Consider the following 16,100-nt stretch of genomic DNA (forward strand, 5'->3'; position numbering starts at 1 on the left):
GTTAGAAGGGGTAACACTTCCCATCATAACACATTTCAGTTGTGAGAGAAATAACCTTACAGAGTCTCCAGGGAGGGTGAGAGGGTGAGGGGAAAGCATATTCCCGTAACTTAGAGAACTTATCTTTTTGAAAAGGAGTCGTCATGAGAAAATGGGACTTCTTCCGAGTCACTAAAATGTTAACATCTATGCCTATGTAAAGGGAAACAGATTCCTAATCATCTCTCATATGTGCAAAATGCTTTTGAGTTTAGAACATACTCTAAGTCTGAGCCCCCCAACCCCACCCCTAGAGACAGCACCAAGGCTTACCTCTGAAAGGTCCTATTTGTAGCCGCTGAGTCAGAAGGCTCCAGGGGCCTGATGTCTAGAGGGATGGCAGGTCTGTCGTAGGAAAACCATCACAGAGGTGTCACTGAGCCTTCCCCATGGGACGTGCAAGAATCAGCTGGAAGGACAGAAGCAAAGACGTCATCAGGCTCACACGAGACACCGTGTGAACTGTTCTTGACTCTTTCTGTAGGTGCAGGTCTAGTGTAAGACTTGATTCCACTTCTAACTAAGCAGGGAAGGTTGGGGAGCATAACGAACCCTCTCCCCCACCTCTAACTGTTGACCCGATGCCTTTATCCAGGGAGAACACCTCACAGCTATGTGGGACACAGCAAACTCAGGGCAATTCCGAAAAATAGCAAAATTTAGTAAATGCCGCTGTGTACCAAAGCGGGGGGTAGAGTGATGGACCACAGGGCCAACCTCCCCTTCGGAAGCGGGTTCCCTCTCCTGGACGTCAATGGTGACATGGCCTCGCAGCGCTGGGCGGGACCCATGGGAGGGCCTGGACAAACACCACGGCCACCATTTCCAGGAAAAGCCGGTGAGAATTTATCAGCTGCCACACACCATGGAGGGCCCGCGACAGGGCCCAGGCATGCCCGGTCCATGGAGGATGCCCAGAGTCAATCCTTGGTCTCCAGGCCCCGGGCTATCTTACTCAGATGAAAATCCTAGAGGAAGACCATTGTCAAGGGCAGTGCACAGCTCGGGCTCCCTGCTGGCCTTGAGGTCCCAACAACCACAATTACAGACCTCCAAGATTCGTGAGGTAAGAGCATGCACAGGCCTGCAGGGGGAAGGTGCCACAATCTCATAAAAGGAGGGCATGTGTGGGCTTAAATGGAGAGAGGACCCGTGAACACAGAGAAATAGCAGAGGCCGCGAGATTCGGGAGGAGGACGTACAGAGGCTTACACGGAGCGTGCACACCAGACGGCAAAAAGACTGAGTATGCAGGCACACACGGACGACTGCCCATGGTTCACACGGAGACGGCGCCCATGGACTTGTGTGGAGAGACGCGCACGAGCTGCCAGGGGGAGACTCCAGATGAGCTCTGTGGGGGCTCCCACAGAGAGATGCACACAACTCCTGGGAACCAAAAGTGCCTCTCAACCAATGCCCCCATTTGAGAAAAAAAGAATGACCCTGGAAGGTCCAAGACTTCTCCCCGCCCACCCTGCCAGCACAGGTCACATCCAGGACTCCAGACCAGGATGGTTGGACAAGACGGGATTTTTTTTCCTCTTGGCCTTCTTTAATTTTAAAAGAAACTAAGACAAAATTTCTCCGAACACCTTTCCAAACTGGTGTACAAGCAGGGCAGGAGCACCTTGAGGTCAAGTTCTGACACTTTGACGGCATTTCTCCAAAGGCCAGCTGAGAGCTGACGAAGGAGAGGCAAGTCTATTGACTCCACATTGTGACCCGAGAAGAGTGACCAGCTCGGAGCCAAGCGTGCAGATCTGCGGGGCCAGGCGGTCCTCCCTAGTTTCAGCCAGGCTTCTCCCCCAGGACTCCCGGGAGCGCCCATGTCCCTCTGTGGCAGAGAGCCCGGCCCTGGCCACATCTAGGCCAAAGGGGATTCTCTTGTTTGTATTTTGCTTCTTCACTCTCTCTCTCCCCTCTAGAATATTCGCAGAAGGAGGGTAAGGAGGTGACTCTCCTGTGTCCATGGCTCTGGTCTCAGTACCTCAACGAGAACCCAGTACATAGTAAATGTTCAGTGAGTGCTGCTGGGATAAAATAATGATAAACGAGCCCTACACCTAAATGCCCACGCTGTGCCCTGCGCAGAGGCTGTAGTACAGGAGATACGGTATTACATTTAAACAACGTTCTCGGGGGTTCCCAGAAACTGTGTTCTTGTGTCCCGATAACTCACTACGGTTGGTAAAACAGTAATCAGAGAATGACAGGCTGGCCACGGAGAGATTAAGGAAGAGGAAGCAGGCGTTCATTTCTCTTTGTGACCTGGCCACAGCTGACACATTGCTCTGAGAGCTGCGCCTTCCCAAGTCCATCGGCCCCCAGCGATGCCCCGCTCCGCAAGTGCCTTGTCCCCGAGGACCCGGGTGCCACGGGACAGCCACGTGCCCTAAGTGTGCCACTGTCATTTTTCATACGGTTCCCAAGACTCCTGCCTGGAGCATATTTGTAAATGATTCAGAGGTGATGGAAAATGACACAAAACCACAGTCCTTCATTTTCCTGACAACCTGTCATTGAAACAAACGCGATCCCTCACGGTGGTCTTTGAGATCAGGCCACGCTTGGATGGTTGTGTCAACACCAGAGCAGCCTGGGATCCATCAGTAACGTCGGTCATTCCCAGAAGCCCGCTTTTACCGTAAGCTACAGAAGCCTTCCACAGTGGGCCTTCAGTAAACACGGCCCCTGGGCGGCAGGGTTCCTCCCAGAGGGGCCCGGAGAGGCGGAAAAAAGCCCCAAGTGAGAAGTCACCACCAGCTCACGCCCCAGAACAGCCCTGACAAGCTCTTGTTCTGGTCAGCCCAAGTGCAAGGTATGAAATTGGCTATCTGGGCAGGTCTCATTACCGACATGTAAAATATATGTTTAACACACTCCGTTTTATCAAATTGGCTGCTACGGTCACCTGGAAACCACTGCCTTGAAACAGCCAGTAAGCATTCTGATCATGCCCGTGAGTTTTAAATCGTGCTGAAGGAGACGAAGCCAATATCCAAACACCCTGCACTTATAGGAACAGAATATCAGCCAGATCTTCACGAGACGCAGACATTGAGATAGGAAGTTGCAAATCTTAGCAACTTTCGGCAGTGGTCAGCCTGTCTCTGAGGCTGCTGTGTCCTTTTGCATGTCCTCCCCCATCATACACACACTCACACACACACACACACGTACACACACACACACACACACACACACCCCATTCACACTCTAAAAAGCCTCTACTGACAACAGTCTCTTTAATAATGCACATGGCGCAGAGGGCTCGAAATTATCTTGTTGTTCTGCCTGAACCCAAGTGACAGGAGAAAACATTTCCCAACCCTCACATCCTTGAGATGGTAAGACTTGATTTGCAATTAGTTTAGTGCTGAATACCAGTGCCCAATGGAACGGCATCGTAGCAAGACCGATGATTCTACTGTGCAAAACCATAAATAGCACACTCAGTTAAGACGGTCTGAATGCAGAACAAAAGGTGCCTTAGAAATAACCGTCCAGCTAACAAAACTACATCTCTGAGTGGGGAGGTCTGAATGAAATGAAATGATGTCAGATGTGTGCTTGAAATGTCGAGGAGGCTTGGAATGCCCTCCATTCTCTTGGGAATAGTTTGTGTTTGCATTACTAATTAATACAAGTTCCCAGTGAAGCTGTGTGTGTGTGTGTGTGTGTGTGTGTGTGTGCGCGTGTGTGTGTGGTGAGTACTCTAGCAAATGCCTACACCAAAATACACAATGTCAGAAACTGCATTTCTCTGAAAGTGAATGCCATTCAGTTGTAACCCTCAAGATTTGGACGGAAGCATGAGAATGAAGAGGCAGCTTGTGGAATCCGGATGGCCAGGATTCTGGGATTCTGCAGTGGTCCCTTTCTTTCCACCACTGCCAACCCCTGGATGCAGACTTATCTAAGAGGGAGTTCACAGAGAACAACCCAGAAGCTAGAAGGCCACAGGGACCCTCATCACTCAGGCATGAAGACATAAAAACACACTTGGCAAAGGCAAAGGGAAAAATGAGATTACCTTTAAAGGGGTTAGGAAGCCAGCTAGGAGTGCTAAGGATAAGCGCACAAGCCTCTTGCTGGCTGTCCTTGCTCACAGAATGTTAATTCCAAACGGAGTTGGCGGGCGCTCTCTCCAGATCCTTCAAAACACACAGATTCCTGACACATAGGCGGTAGAGTTAAATGAAAAACCAATTTACAGTTCTCATGTGAGGCGGAAAAAAAACTTCAGGGACTATAATAGTTAACAAACAAAGAGAGATGACAGCTTAAATTCGAATTTGGAGAGCACCTTGCAAAATGTTTGCACAGATGTGACATTATTTACATGATAATTTCATGCTTCTCAGCACACAGAGGAAAATAAAACTTGTTAGATGACATAATGGGACCATTAATTCTATTAATGGATGAAGGGTTGTTTCTAGAACCTTTCTGTTGCTTCATCATCTTGATATGATTGGCATTATTGCTACATCTGCATTCCATCACCTATTGGGAAAGGCAAGTCAGGAAGAAAACAAGTTTACTACCTTGCCTAGAAAAGTACTGTTTACTACTGTCAAAAATGTTTGAAGCCCTTAGGGACATTTATAGTTTCCTCCGAAATAACACAGGATTGAACTGTCCAGGTCCACAAAGAAGCAGATTTTTTCTGCTAACTCCAGAACAGAGCTGCAAATGTATTTTCTCTTCCTGAGGATTTTCTTCATAATAGTTTCTTTTTTCTAGCTGATTTTATTGTAAGAATATAAGACAAATATAATACAAAACATGTGTTAGTCGACAGTTCATTAGGAAAGCTTCTGGTCAACAGTAGGCTCTTCATAGCTAAGTTTTGAGAAAGTCAAAAGTTCCAGGCAGATTTTCCACTGCAAGGAATTGGTGGGGGGTGTTGTCTGTGTCCCCCATTCCTCTCCCCCTGCCCCGTCTCACTGTTCAAGGGTCAGCTGTATCTAGAATAGCCTCTAGCCGAAGTACTAAGAAACATTTGGGGACCAAAGAGCATTCCGCTCATTGAAAGACGAGATTAAAGAGCTTTGTCTACAATATTTATTTCAGAAAGCACCAAAGAAATGAGCATCTATCAGCCATAAAACCACGAGGCTTCTTTAATGTGATGTTGCTACTGTTTCCTCAAACTGCGCTGAGTCAGCTCCATTTCGGTGGCCGCGCTCTGGAAGCAAGAAATGATGGATGGCGGTTGCGGTGAGCTCCACTTCGAAAGCACAGGAGGGATTCTCTTCCGGCGGCGGTGCTCACATTTCATCACTTACTTGCAATTTCTGCAGAGGGCTCTCCAAACTGGGAAAGATGAGGAGGCCCCGGGACAGATTCAGATCCAAGAGATTTGAGCCTCGCCCTTCACCCTGAAAAATAGTTCATGTTGTCCATCCGTAAATAGAATTATAGCTCCGCCAACACACGCCCTGGTGCAAAGTGCCTAGGTGAACTAAAATTAAATGCCTGTGAAAAATGGCTCCCCACACATCAGCCTCTCTCCATCCTGGCCTCCTTCGCCTCCACCATTTGTCTTGATTTTCATTTAGAGCAGGGCACAGCGCAGCCTTTCCCTCCAGGCACACTCCCTCACCGTCGTGGGTGGGTGTGTACTGTCCTTGTCACCCATGGCGCTACACGGGGGGACAGAAATTACTTATTGATTTTCCTTTCTGTGGAATGGTGTCTTTGGAATGGCTTCTTGAACCGGGTCAGTAATGCACACGGCCCCAGCAGTGTGGGAACCTCGATGGGATGTCAGGCTGCGGGGCCGCCCGGCTCACTGCTCAGCCCTTCTGGGCACAGGGCCCGCCCAGGACCACGAGCACCCAGGTCTGCTGATAAGACAAAGTATGCAGCTCAGAAGTTGGAAGAATGGGGGAAAAAAGGGGTGGGAGGTATTGTCCCACCTGAGTGGTGGAAATGCATGATGTGAGCTTTCTTCGACGCCTTTATTCTGGAGGAGGTCTGGGATGGCTCGTCCAGGAAGGAGGCTGCAGCTTGGACAAGCAGAGGCAGCAGAAACAGACAGAAGGGTCGAGATGGGTCAGAAGCAGCCACATGGGGTGGGCAGGACCTGCGTGCCACAGTAGGAGATGAAGCTGGGTATGGGGTAGGACCAATAGACAGAGAGTCCTTCATAGTAGGCAGACGGGTTCGTGTTTTATCGGGAGGTGGGCTCGTGCACCAAATCTGGTCCACCACCTATTTTTTTTTTTTTTTAAGATTCTACCTATTTATTTGACAGACAGAGATCACAAGGAGGCAGAGAAGCTGGCAGAGAGAGAGGAGGAAGCAGGCTCCCCGCCGAGCAGAGAGCCTAATCGATGCGGGGCTCCATCCCAGGACCCTGGGATCTGACCTGAGCAGAAGGCAGAGGCTTTAACCCCCTGAGCCACCCAGGGCCCCTCCACCACCTATTTTTGTCAGTCAGCTCTCGTGGGATCCCAGTAACCCACCCGAGACCAAAGTGAGCCAGCCAGTGGCCCAGGCAAACCTGTGTCTTGAGGAAATGAAAGCTGCATGTCTGGAGGAAATTGAGTCACACAACAGCTCAATCACATCCAGCCAGCCCGAAGGACGCCCTCTCTTTGCTCCGCTGGGTCCCATCCCCCTGGCACTGTGGGGAATGGCCCCGCATCCTCCTTCAGTTGTTGTGACAAATGCTCCTCTTGCTACCAAAACCCACTTTGATCCCCAGCTTCTTGCCATCAGCTCGGTACACACTGGAAGTTCAGAAGAGTCAGTTGGTGATACTAACTCTTTGAAATGATTGTGATAAAATCCAGTTTTAACTTCTTTCTCAAAAGCATACTTTAATTTTGTTCAAATGGTCTGCTCTACATAAGAATACAGTCGTCTCTGAACAAAAACAGTTTTTTAGGGCCCCTGGGTGACTCCGTGGGTTAAGCCTCTGCCTTCGGCTCAGGTCATGATCTCAGGGTCCTGGGATAGAGTCCCGCATCGGGCTCTCTGCTCAGCAGGGAGCCTGCTTCCCCCTCTCTCTCTCTCTCTCTGCCTGCCTCTCTGCCTGCTTGTGATCGCTTTCTCTCTCTGTCAAATGAATAAATAAAACCTTAAAAAAAGTTCTAAAAAAAATATAGATATACAGATATCTATATATAAACAGTTTTTTAAAAGTACCTTTCTGACTACCCGATACTTCTATATTAAGCTTTTGCTGCAGCTTATTGGAGAAGGAAACAAGCATCAATGCAAATCAGGTTACGCTTGGTTGTAGTTAAAGAAGAGAAATAAGCAAGGGGATACCAGAAGCTGAAATGAGTCACGATCTCTTCTAAAAGCAAAATAAAATAAAGAGGGAAACTCAGAAAACTTGTAATTGGGAAATCTCTAAGGACATTGCATACATACAGGCAAAGCATATTACAGATTTATTTTTCCTTCAGGGCTTTGCTACTTGGAAAACCCAAACTTGTTACAGATGAGCAGACGTCCAGACCTTCCACGTGGACAGCAGCCTTGGTCAGCCTGAGGCCACTGCCAATCTGAAAAGCGGGTCTGCCATGAGCACTCATTGGGCTTTTATTATGAGATCTTCATGGTGAATAACAAAATAGCATTTTAATCACAATCACTATAAAACACATTGATAATAAGAAAAATTAGCCACCAAATGGCAGCTTAGACTTTTACTCATTTTCCAAAGACACTCCAAGGTAATTACTCATTTGAGGTTCCTGTTAAACTCAAATTTAAACAAGTAAGATTAGCTTTTATAAGATCATGAACTGCCGATTTCTTGTACTCTCCATAGGATGATTTATACTGTGTTTGGGCCAGCGGTTATCCCAATACTGCCTCCTGGTGGTACTGTAGCTTAATCACAGGAAGAGTTTTTTGAAAAACAGTTGTTCTTTGAAAAATGAAATATCAGGTGATTACAAACACTGTGACTTTTTTTTGGATATTTAAAGTTTATTTTATTTTTTCAGTGTTCCAAGATTCATTGTTTATGCATCAAACCCAGTACTCCATGCAATACACACCCGCAAATTCAGATTAGTCAGATCAAATCGTCAAACAGCACTGGAAAAAGAAAGACAAGGTACAATCAGGTGCTGGTAATTCAATCTACACAGATTTTCCTTTACCTAGAATGGCAATACTAGACTATGGAGACAGTTTGGCCTTCAGTATGCCCTGGAAACCATACCCACTTGAGTTCTTGGAAACTGGTTTAAGGGACCGATGGGACCATTTCCCCTCACTGACTCCTGAGTTTTTCCACCCCGACAACTGTGGTCTTGCAAAAATTCCAGAATGCTTCATGCCAAATGTCCAGGCCAAATCCATTTTGTGTACTTTGAGATCCCATTCAAATCCCATCTTCATAATGCCTTCCTATCTCTCTCAAACCTAAAGCGAGTTCTCCTTCTGTCTAATAGGTCGGCAGTAATGAAACAGCCTTGTCTACAGTAATCACCTCTACTCCTTTATGCTTGTATCATATTACATCATGTACTCCCGTCACTCACCTCACACAGGCTGTGGGTGCCTTGCCGAGCTCTGCTTTTATATATTCACTCTGTGTCTCTCCCCATAGAACGGACGTCTCCAGAGGCCAGGGCCCTCAATGCTCTGCTCACTACTGAACATCTTGCTCCTTGCACAATGTCTAGTACATGGTAGACACTCAACCTACCGAATGAATAAACATTTTGTGTTGCCGAAGGTGTTACAGTCAGTCCTATGCTTGCTGGTGAGATGGTACAAATAATTTGGAGGACAACTTAGCGATATGGATCAAACTTCGTTATGCAAATAGAGTAGTAAAATGTGAGCCAGAACTCAAGTGTTTGTCAAGAAAATGGAAATAAATGATGTGAATCAAAGAATAATACTATGCAGCCATCAAAAATGATGATGTTCATCTATATTTACTGACATGAAAAAATGTCCATGACATATATTTAAACTCAGAAACAAAAACAAAAACAAAAACAAACCAGGATTCACAACACCATGTGTAATGGTTAATTCTATGAGTCGACTGGGCCACAGTGTGCCCAAATATTTGGCTAAACCTTATTTTGCATGTTTCTGAGTCTAGGAGACTGTTTTTGTTGTTTTGTTTTATTTTATTTCGGATGAGAATAACATTTAAATCAACAGATCTAATAAAATGCCGAGTGCCCTCCCTAACGTGGGTGGGCCTATTCAGTCAGCTAAACCCCCGAATAGCACAAAAAATGCTGAATCACCGCTGGTAGGAGAAAATTCTTCCCACCTGACTGCCTTCAAATGGAGACTTTGTTTCCTGCCTTTGGACTCAAATTGAAACATCAGCTCTCCCTCATTTTGAGCCTGCTGGCCTCAGGACTAGAGCTCTCTTACTGGCCCTCCTGGTCCTCAGGTCTTCAGACTCACATGGAACTAAGCCATCAGCCCTCCCGAGTCTCCTGTTTGCCAATTCATCCTACAGATAGATCTCAAGACCCCCCAGACTCCACAATGCATGAGACAAGTCCTTATAATAAACATGATTCTATGTGTCTATCTATATTGATATATCTCTTGCTAACTCTCTTATACAGACACAGACAGATATAAATACATTGTATTGGCTCTGTTTCTCCAGCCACCCCTGATTAACACACCATGGACAATAGAATCTCATGTTGTTAAAATATTACAACCGGATAGATTCAGTTGTGGTGCGCTGACAGAAGTATGCCCCAACTGAATGTTCATGCCTCCCTGTTTCCATGCTCTTCCAGAATCCCTCTCATGCTGACTCTCGGTATGCTTAGCCATTTCACGTGATTTTTACCCATGGATCAATAGCAGATACGATAGAACCACAGACTTGAAACATATTTGCTTGTTGGTCTTTGCCTTTCTGCTGTTCCTGAAACCCAACGCCACAGTGTGAACCAGCCCAGGGTAGGCTGCTGGAATAAGGAGAGGCCACTGAAGAAAGGCCCCAGATGTCCCACCTGGGCTGGTCAAGGCCAGTCCACCAGCTGATGGTGAGGTCATGGGAGACTACCGCGCCAGAACGCCCCAACTGAACCCAGCACAATGGCCAACCTGAAGAACCATGAGCTACATAATTGCTAACAACAATAAATAATAAATAAATAAATGCTTAGTATTTCAAGCTACTGAGCTTTGGGATGGTTTCTTCTAAAGCAAACAATAACTAATAAATTATAATGGAACAAAAAACCTAGAAGCCTATATTCTAAATTGGTCAATGGCAGTAATTTCTACATAGAGGTCATAGATGACTTCATCTTTGTGTCCTGTTTATGAGGATGTATTATGTCTACAAGCACAGAAGAAACAAAAGGCATTTTTGTTTCGAAAAATTTATTCTTTAAAAGGGATCTCTCTCTTCTCAGATTTCCTGCGGTAATTACTATTTACACAACTAATACTCTGATTAGTTATCGAGTATTTTGATATCTTGAACTGATCTTCAAGGCTTTCCCTGTTATTTGACTACGGGAGGGGAACACGTGGTTGTATGTATTTGTGGCTCCGTGCGTGTCTTCCATAACCTTCAACCGGCCTATAGCATGGAATCATAAATGATTTCTTTCCTTTGATTTGAAATCACTCTTTTATATTAACAAGTAAGGCAGAGTCAGGAATGGAATAGCATCAAGAAACAGAGAGTCCCTGGCAATGTCTATGTTCAGAGTTAATGAGATGCTGGAAAAGCCAATACGCACATGCCTGGTACCATTGCCTCTCCCTACGCCCGGTGCTAACAGCAGGGGTCCCTTGGCTTGCACCATGACTCCATCCTTCCCCTGCCACTTCAAGTTTAACTCAGATTGATTTAAACAACATATATACACATGAAATGGTAAATTCAACAAGTCACAAAAATTTAGAACATAAATTTAAAGTTCAGTTACAGAGGTAATCTAGAAAGAGGATAGTTTTTAAAGACAATACAATAAATAACATGGGGGTAAAACGGGTGAACCAAGAGAGTCCAAACATAAAACAGATCATCCTCAACTAACTTTTTGGAATTTCGTTTTTAGACAATATGGCCCAAAGGCCAAAAGTTATCCAACCTTCATCCAAGTTAATAAAGAAATATATAGAAAGCAGGCATCATGCAGCTTTCTTTGACTTTCCCCCAAAGACTCCTTGTATGCTTTCAAGAGCGAGATGATAAGGACAAAACAGATGATACAAATGAGGCATGAGGTAGATTAGAAACTAAGCAAGACCACCATCGCAGCAAGAGGGTCATGAGGCTACCTTGGGGGGGGCTCTTGCCTACTATAACGCTAAGTGGTTCCAACAAGGATCTGCACCCCGGGGTTCTCAAATCTGCCAGCAGCCCTCAAAGAGGAGTTGGGAAGAATAAGGAGCTGTGTGACCAGGTTTCAGAGAATTTGAATCATTTAGGTAATTGGGCCAGCAGATGGCAAATGCGAGTCTTTGCAAGACCGAAATAATCAGTCTGGGAGAGAGAAGCTGATCTAGCAATAATGATCTTCTGTTTAGGGACCATTATTTTTTTTACAAAGCACCTTTCGCCACAAGGCTCCCACAGTGCCTCTGTGAGGACGGTGTGCAGTCTGCTAAGATGCTAGTGGTGGCTGAAGAAGTATTGAGGGAGAAGGGTAATCCGCACAATGTGGCCCCAGATGAGGAAGGGGCAGGCACTCAAGGGAGAAGCAGGAAAACCCCAAAGTGGTTCACCAAATAGAGGTATCTTTTGGACACGCATCTGGGAGTACTTGACCAGCAGAGTATTTGCTGGATTCTGAATGATGACTCATGAAAGATTAAAGCACTACTTCCTTGGGGCAAGATTTTCAAGTATGTATATATCAGATATCAAGGATTTTCTCTAAATAAAGGTTTAAAGAGATTAGCTTTAGCCAATTAAAATGATGAAAACACACACACACATACCCCTCCACTGGTCAAAAGAAACTTTTCCGTTTTGACAGTATTTCCCAAGCTTGAACAGGTGATGTGCTGAGAAGTGGTCCCAGGGAGAAGAGGGAGAGCACTGTTCTCTCAATGCTTCCTTTCTTCCCCACCCCCCCTTCCTGCAGCCCCGCCCCCACCCCAACCCCCGCTCCCATCTGCCCAACTGCCAGTCAACAGAGGGTGTTGGATGCGATTGGGGCGCAGCACAGCTAGACTCCCGAGCATGAGGAGCCATTTCTCTAGTCCTGCTCATGACCCCTTCACCGGCCACCTGAACTAAACAAATACAAGCCTCTAGAATATTCTGAGAGCCTGGATTTCCTATCCACTAAAACACACTGACATCACCTACCACAGCTCAAGTACGGCTTAGTGCGAGTCGGGAGCCAACAATCTGCTTACACCGCGTGTCAAGGGATTGGAAGCCCAGAGAACAGGGACCATGGAACTCGCCCTGCGTGGCTTTCGAGGCACCTGAGTTACAAATTCCGGAAGCTCAGCGGTTAAAAATGCAGCATCGCTTGTTTATATAACCAGGGCAATCATTTGCACTAATCATCTCTCCCGGGGGCAGATGGGAGAGCCCCCAACTGAGCCTCCGATCAGATTGCTATTAGAATGACGGCACTATCCGGATCACCAGGAGCAGGGGTGGGGGAGTTATGAGTACTGGGCTTGGGGGTCTGTGACTCTTGCTTCCATCTACCTGGGGGCCATCCTATTGTTAGAGGGTCAGATCCAAGTCAGACCTCAGACCATCTCACAGCAAAGTCACCCTGAAAAGATCACGAACTGTTTCAGACTGGGAGCCACCCTGATCTTGCCATGCAGATCCCAAGCCCTCATACTATTTACTTCCCCTGAGCCGTTTCTCGACCACGTCAGCCATCATTACCTACAATTCCAGACAACCTGTTTCACGGGGGACATTGACAAATGGGGGTTTGGTCAGCAGGGTGACATGTTTGCTGAGCCCTCTGGAACCAGGTGACTTAGAAATTGGCAGAATTTTTTTAAATTGTGGAACTTAAATTGTTTTATGGTGTGATTGTGCATAAGAGACATTCAACTTAATCTATTTTATATAACCTGGAGCAGTGCTGCCCAGGAAAAAAATTAATTTTATTATTTAAAATTTTAAGTTTTCCAGTGCCCATACTGTTAAAAGTAAAAATAAACAAACAAAAAGCCATGGTGAAATTAACTTTCTTACTGAGAACATTATGTTAGTCTCAGGTTAACAACATAATGATTTGGTATTCGGATATATTGTGACATAACCACCATAGTAAATCTAGTTAACGTCCATCACCACACATGGTTACAACTATTTTTCTTGTGATGAGAATCTGTAAGACCTACTCTCTTAGTCACTTCCAAATATGCACCATGGTATTATTAACTCGCCACCATGCTGCACATTATATCCATGACTTACTCGTTTTATAACTAGAAGGCTGTACTAACATTAATTTTAATAATGTACTTCATTAACCCAATATATCCAAAATACCATTTTAACATGTAATCAATATTTTTTAAAAATTGAGTATTAAGAAGTTCAATACTTTTTCTTATCATGTCTTGGAAATCCAACACATATTTGACACAATTCACACCAACCATATGTGGCCAGTGGCTGCTGTATTGATCAGAGCAGCTCTAGAACCTAAATTGAACCATCGTGTCCTAGAAGAAACACCAGAAGGTCCGTCTTCAGGGGCACCTGGGTGACTCAGGAGGGGGAGCTTTTAACTTTAGTTCAGCTCATGATTTGGGGGTCCTGGCAAAGAGCCTCACATCAAGCTCCTTGCTCAGTGAGGGGTCCCTCGTCCCTCTGTCCCTCCCCTCCACTTGCAGTTTCTCACTGTCTCTCTCAAATAAATGAATAAAATCTTAAAAAAGAAAAAAGAAGAAAGAGGAAGGGGGGAAGGGGAGGGGGAGGAGGGGAGAGGGGGAGGGGGAGGTCTGTCTTCAAAGTCCAGTGTGACCTGAGGCTCTTCCTTCCCTAAATGATTATGAGTCACAAATGTTTGTGTTTTCCAACTTCTCCATTGGAAAAAAATGTCTTCACAGCTCTTGTTTCTTTCCAGTGAGTGCTAAAAAGAGCCACCTGCTCCCAGATCCCCCTCACCTGCTCCCAGATGCCCCTCTGCCCGCCATAAGCCATGCTTCCTCTCCCCCTTGTGGCAAACAGCCTGCATCTCCTCCTCTGCCTTGCCATCTCCCGTGTCCCTGTCACTTTCCGCATGGGCACACCCACTCCACGCACATCTCACACCTAGTTCTCAGCACTGGATGCCTGTAAACTGAATCGGGAGAGCACGCTGTTGCACAGCACAGGCAGCTTTGCAACACCACACAACAGCTGCAAGCTAGGTGGGCCACGCGGGGAAGTTCTCGTGGCTCCAGTGCTTCAGTGACACAGTCCTGCCCTTTGAGTTTCTGAGCAGCCTTATAGGTTTTGCTGTTGTTGTTGTTTTAGCAAACACAGCTACAAAAACTATGGAGAAAAGTACACCCTCCAAGACCTGCTCATTCTTGTTTAATGACAGGGGCCTAAGAAGTTGTGTGAGCATACATTTTATGCCAGGAAAACCTCAGAGGATGTTATCCAAGGCGTACTCCACCAGAAGAAATCCAGACCTGGCAAAAAATCAGCATCCAGAGCTGTTACAGGTATCTTGGAGTATCTCAGGAATTGCAGGCATTGGTTTGTGGCTCCTTCATCGATCCTTCCGCAGATGGCCATTTCATAACGCTTGATGCTGTAATGAGAAGCTAATAAATGGGGGTACTCAGCCCTTCCCTTCTCAACCGACACCAGAAGAAAGTAGCCGCTGGTTCTCCCCCCCAGAGCATCCTCACTGTTCTTGGCACGAGATGATGCCAGCCGTAAAAGTTGCTAAGTGTTGCTTTTAGAAAGAAAATGAGATGCATGCGTTAGGTCTCAGCATGACTTAAGGAAAGTGCCAAATTCAGTATTTTTTAAATATGCTCACCATAGGGACGGGAGGGGGAAAAAGTGTCAGAATCATCTATGAATCCAAATGCGTTTTTAATTGTGATTTGACTGTAGTTCTCATCTGCTGGTTTCATGAACTCCTGCACACCAAGAAAGAATGCACGTGTTCGCAGGTGTGACCCCTCCCAGCAGTCTCCACGGGCTTCGGGAGCCAGGACTGCAGATTCTTTTAAGACATTATTTAAGGTTCTCCTCAACTGTCCACACCGCACATCGATTTTCTGTCACAGCTCTATGTCTGGAGGGCTGGTACTCGCCATTGATCCACAGAGAGCATTTTTAGTGCATCAAAGAGGTACAGAAGGTGAGCCTCTGAGGGAAAGACAGGAACCAGGCTTTTAGGGCAGGACATGGCTCAGCAGTGTAAAAGTCACATCAAATATTAAGCTGAACTTGAGATTTTTTTTAATGTTCTGAAATCTGTTGACATATGAGACACGATGGGACACAAAATAGGAAAGTATTATTACCTCTTCTAATGGAAAAACTCCCCCTGATAGAATGGAAGCTGCAGGAGCTGATAAATTGAATTCTGCATTTATCATCTCTCGTGGAGGACTTGAAGGTTGTAAATCACCAGTGTCTAGGCTGTGAAGTTCAATCAGTCAAGATGCTATGTCACGAGAAGTCAAGGTCATGAGTCAGTCCAAGAACAAGCTGGTTAGCTTTGCTCCATCTTCAAGAGTTGTCCCAAGAACTCTAGTGATGGAGTCCGTGCTGTTCTGAGAACCACGGAGTAGCTGACTTCATGAAGTTTATTACAGCAAAGGGCAAACTGCTCTGGAGACAGAGTAGCCCACCTCCCAGGCTGGAGTGCCAAGGCCCATAGACATCCTACGCATCCAAAACATTCGACTCAGGCTCACTCTATTACTCAGATCAGGCTACCACAACACAATACCACAGACAGGATGGCTTCACAACAGATATTTCTTCGACGCAGTCCTGGGGGCTAGAAGTCTGAGATCAGGGCGCTGGCACAGTCAGATTCTGGTAAGAGATCCATTCCTGGTCTGGAGATATTTGTTCGCCGTGTGTACACCTGGCCTTTCCTTGATGTATGCATGGGAGAGAGAGATCTCTGATGCCT

General features: G+C 46.1%; 1 protein-coding gene across 6 annotated transcripts in view; it reads right to left on the bottom strand.

The window, feature by feature from the left end:
• Positions 1–367: 367 nt before the first annotated feature.
• ATPSCKMT (ATP synthase c subunit lysine N-methyltransferase) overlaps positions 368–16,100 on the bottom strand; it is a 241,272-nt gene continuing 225,539 nt past the window's right edge. For 2 of the 6 annotated variants that reach the window (XM_059416902.1, XM_059416887.1), the window contains one exon: positions 368–448. In XM_059416902.1, the coding sequence (XP_059272885.1) occupies positions 413–448 (36 nt within the window). In that variant the 3' untranslated portion in view covers positions 368–412. Of the gene's footprint in view, positions 449–5,145; positions 5,427–8,579; positions 8,719–16,100 lie in introns of those variants that run through there. The other 4 variants (XM_059416898.1, XM_059416892.1, XM_059416894.1 and 1 more) reach the window with 4 other exon arrangements.

This window comes from Mustela nigripes, chromosome 12, assembly GCF_022355385.1.
Source record: "Mustela nigripes isolate SB6536 chromosome 12, MUSNIG.SB6536, whole genome shotgun sequence".
Lineage (NCBI taxonomy): Eukaryota > Metazoa > Chordata > Mammalia > Carnivora > Mustelidae > Mustela > Mustela nigripes.